We start from the raw sequence: 5,657 nt of genomic DNA, 5'->3' as shown, positions 1-5,657 counted from the left end.
AACTTGACACTGGATTTCTCACGACTCGCACAGTCCTCCTCCATGCTATAATAAGGTACACGTGCTTCTACACTTCTATAGTGTTGTTGATGAATCACTATTATTTCTAGTAGCCACGGCCTAATTATTATATTTATGAAAACGGCTTGTGTGGTCTTTTAGTGCATCTGTGCAGCGTGCTGCAGACTATTCCACGATAGCTACTATACACATATGTGCTATATAGCATACCGGTATGAGAAAGACTATCTAGCCTAAACTATGTGTATCACATCATCACATGTAATTAGCCATATACCCAGGGCCGCCGCACCCTATACGCAGAGTACGCAGACTGCGTAGGGCATCATGTGCTCTTAAGGGCACGCCCCTCCACAACCAGACTGCGGTCACGCCATCCAAGTACCCCACCCGCACTTTGGGGAAGCGTAGTCGCGCTATCTGCGCGTAAAATTCATTGAGCGTCTACTTCGCTTTGTACGGTAAAGAGTGGGTGAAGCCCTCATGGTGCCTTCAGGTACGCCTCGTACACTCAGAAACAGATACTAATGGCCACATAGCTTGTTGTAAACAGCACAGATAATGTTTTTCTTATCACTTTCCCCTGTTGAAATCCATACATCTGTCATTAAGGCTACTTTATTGTTCTTCAAGACAACATTTTTAATAATTACCTCTGTCAATGAGGTTGTTTGTGGTGCCATTTGTCTGTCTGCATGTCTGTTTATTTGAGTTAGACAAAAACTAATATGCACATTTTCATGAAACTTGGTGGAAGGGTGAAGCATGGACAAAGGAATAAGGCATTAAATTTAGGTACGGATCTATGTCAGACTGACCTCATGGTGGCGCTATAATAGCCCTCTTTACACAGGCTGATATTAAAATGTCCATGAAAACATAAAATCAATTTGTTTTCTGCAAACTCCACCAGATTCTTGCTCAGTACTCCCCAGTCTACCTACCTGGTGATTTTCAAGTGGTTTTACTGCAGCATTTTGGAATAATCCAATGTTAAAGTCATATACATTACGCGTAATATGACACATTGGCTGATTTTCAAAAGGCCATGAAAACTTCAAATCAATTTGTTTTCTGAAAACTCCACCAGATTCTTGCTCAGTACTCCCCAGTCTACCTACCTGGTGATTTACAAGTGGTTTTACTTTGGAATAATCCAATGTCAAAGTCATATAGCTACATTATGCATAATCTGACACAGACTGATTTTCAAAAGGCCATGAAAACTTCAAATCAATTTGTTTTCTGCAAACTCCACCAGATTCTTGCTCAGTAGCTCCCCAGTCTACCTACCTGGTGATTTACAAGTGGTTTTACTGCAGCATCTTGGAATAATCCAATGTCAAAGTAATATACTGTACATTACGCATAATATGACAAATAGCCTGTATGTCCTTTTATTATTAGGGTTAGGTGTGTGTCCCATGTGTAACATGTTAAAAAGGCCTTGTTTCTCACATTAAACAACTGTGTGGAACTTGAAGCCTGCCTCTGCCTCCACCTTCTTCTCCTGCTCGCCATCCTAACACTATCATTCTGCGTTCATACTGCTGTATATATTATAGCTTTATGTACCTTACATATGTTGTCACTTCATATTTGATAGTACTTTTGATCAGGATTAAAATACAATGCACATATTTGGCACTTAATTTTATATTTAAGCAATATAGCATGAGAGCCAGTGTGTTGTGGCAAATATATCCCGCTGATCAGCTGTTACCCCACGAGGCCGCAGGCCGAGTGGGATAACTGCTGAGCAGCGGGATATATGCCACAACACACGCAGCTCGAGTGCTATATTGCTTTTATAAAACGGTTTCCAAGTATGATAATATAATAATAATAGTAATACTATAAGTCCGACTGCCATGGCATTCTGGTAGAGTCAGTTGAAACACTACTGTAAGGCGGGACCGCAAGAACGTGCGGGTGATTTGATTGGATCGTTCTGGAGACTGAAGTTGACATTGGCCAATCCTGGCGCTTGCTGAGAAGCTGAGAGCTTTCTGGAAAGCCCGACACGCAGCTCGAGCGCAGCGCTGCATTCTCAGCGCTTGCTGAGAAGCTGAGAGCTTTCTGGAAAGCCCGACACCAACTAACGTTACGGGGTTAAATGCGGGGTTAACAGCCTTTTTTTTGCAAAGAAGACATTAGCCCGCATCTATTCTTGTACAAAACATAATTTTCTGCGAAGTATTAGTAAAGTTATAAGCGAAGATCGATTCACAAGGATCTGACAGCTGTCTCCGCCATTTGTTTTTTCTACATTGTCATTTGAGGTAACCAAAGCCTTTTAGTAAGAGAGTTGCCATGGCAACTCATAACCCATGGCCATGGGTTATTGGAGTGGGTTACGGGATTTATACAATGGCTGTGAACCAATCAGATTGCTTGATTTGAGAGAGCCGTTTTATAAACTTTTATTATACCATCATGTACTGTTATTGAAGATTGAGCTTTCACAAACTATAAATATACTGTATGAATAAGTATTCGGTTTTAAGATTGCAGTTGTGTATTTTGTGGGGGGGGGGGGGGGCACCACAAAACAATTATGCTTAGGGCACCCAAATGGCCAGCAGCGGCCCTGCATATACCTATATAACATGTCACTGCACGTCACACACACGCATGCACACGTAGCCTACGCGTGATTTCTATTCGCACATAGGATAAGCAATAACCATGCCCTGTGGCGCCGGGATTGGCCAGGAGCAACACTGGAGGGCACGCAACCCAGCGATTTCATGAACCAACTGAATAGCTCTTGAGAACGGACAGCGATTTCGAGAGCGGACATTGAGAGCGGACATTGAAATTAATTATGGTCACGTCACCTACCTTCCTTAGCATAGTAATAATAATAATAATAAGCATAATAATTGTAATCTACACAATGTACACAATCTACAAAAACATGCAATAATATAAACAGTGTTGTGTTCACGTTCCTAGCTCATATCATAATATAATGTATCTATATCGTTAATTTCAAGCTCAATTCTTACCCAGAGAAAAGGTACAGCACTGAAAATGTAACAAGCAATAGTTTTTTAAACATCTTTATTTTAAAAGAAGAAAAAACCCAGGTTCTTTAGTCCCAAGCTTCAATGATCCTGGCCAATTACGGCGCCACAGGGCGTGGTTATTGCTTATCCTATGTGCGAATAGAAATCACGCGTAGCCTACACGTCTGCGCCATCTATGCAGCGGACAGTCCATGTATGGGGGAAAAAAACATCTTATAAAGGGAGGTAGGCTACTCCTGATATTCAATTATCACATAACGTTACTTATTGATGAGATGCTCCACCCATGGTTTCCAAATCTATCCCAAAGGATCTTTCCCAAAGTGGACAAATCCGACTCTAATTGATGCATTATAAGAATAATTCCAAACATAGCCTAGGCTACAACATAAACATAAGCCGCGTTCTGATTTATAGACCAGTAAATCTACATCCATTTAGAAGAGTCTGAGCTTGGCAATGTCAGAACAACGGGAGATCAGCTGTTGCATAACTGCCACTGATTAAATAGCCTATGACAAACAAACTGAGGGGCAGCTAAATGAGTCTGGGAGTGGGAGTAAACTGCTAGCCTATAGCTGCATGCCTTCCGTGCTATCAAGCCATTGTACAGATTCATATCTTGTCAAACAATAATTGTGGGCGGAATAGGGGTAAAGCTGTGCTGGAGAAAGGCCCGAAACTATGTGTGTCCGATAATGGAACTCAGGTCTAGACTCTGTGGTTGTGCAAAAGACGCACGTTATTATTAGCCTACTTTGACACTGTTGAACAGCGCTTGTTTTGCACTGACAAAATAATGCCTAGCCAGACTCTGGCTGCCAGGGCCAGCACAATCATGTCCGATAACGGAACTCGCATCTTGACACTGCACAGATACAGTAAGGTACCTTGGGCATCTCCTCCGCTGGTCAGCACCGCGATGGATTTACCGGCTCCGGTCAGGTTCTCGAATAACTTGCGGGTGTCCTGCCGCTTGGGCGGCGACATGCCAGCCATGTTGGTCCGGTCCGTGCGGGCTAAAAGTCCACTGTAAACAGACGAGACGAGCTGTCCGCGGAGCCTGGAGGAGTCTGACAGACTGTCTGTGGGTATCTCGGATAGAGCAGGGAGGATACTGTAGGCTACTGCTGCAGTGCGTACCGCCCCCTTCACCTCCACACACCCCTCTGGTCCTCACCCAAGATTGTCAATAGAAGAAGATGAATCACTCAATAGTTTAAAAACTGGTAGGCTAGATAAATGGACTTTCTCTGAGTAGTACTCCTCGACTTTCATTTTATAGGACGAGTCAGCGTGACGTCACAGCCACCTAGAAATGCGGAACCCCGCCCACAGCAGTTAATTAGTATGAGTCGTTGCAAACAAACCTTAATATCTCAAAAACTATAGGCCTGCATCACATCGCTTATATTTTGACATTCTGAGTGAGAGCCGAAGTAGCTCAAAATCATTTGATGTATATTATGCATGTCGTGTTAAAGTTGTGTGAACTGTTGCAGTTTTTAAAATGTAAACAGGGTCAGCCGGCTAGAGTCAGACGCTCAAACTCATGCTCCATAGGGTTCCATTGCCGTTGCCACCCAGTGACGCGGTTTGTTTGCCAAAATGCTGCTCGGCTGATCCCTCGTATAAAAGCAACATTCAATCAACATTCAATCAATTAATCAATGGTTTCTCTGATCATTCACAGAGAGAGGGGAGGGGACAGACCTATTAGCCTAATAAAAATAACTTACCACAAACACATTTTATTTCTGCTAGTTAGTAGTAGCCTTCTTTTGTTTCATAGATGATGCGATACAAACCCTACATGTTTTTTAAGGAACAGGCTATTTGCAACTACATCGTTTTGCTCAGTTTTTCCTGATACACGATTTGTGGGTTTGTGGTACCTGGAAACAGCGGCAGAGTGAGCGCTCTTTCATTCTCGCTCTTCTTTGACTCTCATGAGCCTGGCTTGTTATTCTCCTGATTGACAACATAATGATAACAGTTCATAAGTTTCTGTGAAATGCTGAGAACAAAGTAATGAATCAATAGTGTTGAGAAACACTATTAGATTAGATTGTTAATAGAACAGATAGAAGAAAAAACACTTTAATATTCCTATAATATTCCTATGGGGACCTAAAGAACTTATGTGGTAGGACTACTTATTGAGTTTAAAGTGATTTAATCATATTTATTTTTATGTTGTGTTATTTTTATTTGATCTCCTATGGCATCACTGTATATTGAATATCAATATTCATATAGGAACTTACATTAGAGTCAATGTAGGGCTAATTCGATTGTATTTAAAAAAAAAAACTGGGTAGCACTTTACATTACAGCTCAGTAACAACATGGTAATAGGGTAATAGTGTGATCATTATTACATAATATTGTGTAATTACCAAAGTAATAACCAGGTAATAGCTGTGGTAGTTTCTGTGTAATATAATTTTCATTGCTTTTGTCCTGCACCTGCATTTTGAGTGGATGTGTGCGCTCTACTTTTTTATAAAAGTTTCTGTGTAATAACCATGAATCAGGGCTGCAAAATGCCAAACTCCCCTTTTTCCATTTTAATTTTATGGTAATATTAGTTTGAATGTAGAC

General features: G+C 41.4%; 1 protein-coding gene across 1 annotated transcript in view; it reads right to left on the bottom strand.

Moving 5' to 3' along the window:
• LOC310792232 (ATP-dependent 6-phosphofructokinase, platelet type-like) overlaps nt 1-4,104 on the bottom strand; it is a gene marked incomplete at its 3' end in the record, with an annotated part of 173,084 nt that extends 168,980 nt beyond the window's left edge. Inside the window, exon 1 of the mRNA XM_083653960.1 lies at nt 3,944-4,104. Coding sequence (XP_083510086.1) covers nt 3,944-4,052 — 109 coding nt within the window. The 5' untranslated portion in view covers nt 4,053-4,104. The remainder of the gene's footprint in view (nt 1-3,943) is intronic.
• Between the last annotated feature and the right edge of the window lie 1,553 nt (nt 4,105-5,657).

This window comes from Poromitra crassiceps (genome assembly GCF_964638095.1).
Source record: "Poromitra crassiceps genome assembly, chromosome: 17".
In the NCBI taxonomy this organism is placed as follows: Eukaryota; Metazoa; Chordata; class Actinopteri; order Beryciformes; family Melamphaidae; genus Poromitra; species Poromitra crassiceps.
Note: the sequence above shows the minus strand (reverse complement) of the source record. Positions and strands in the feature narration are given on the sequence as shown.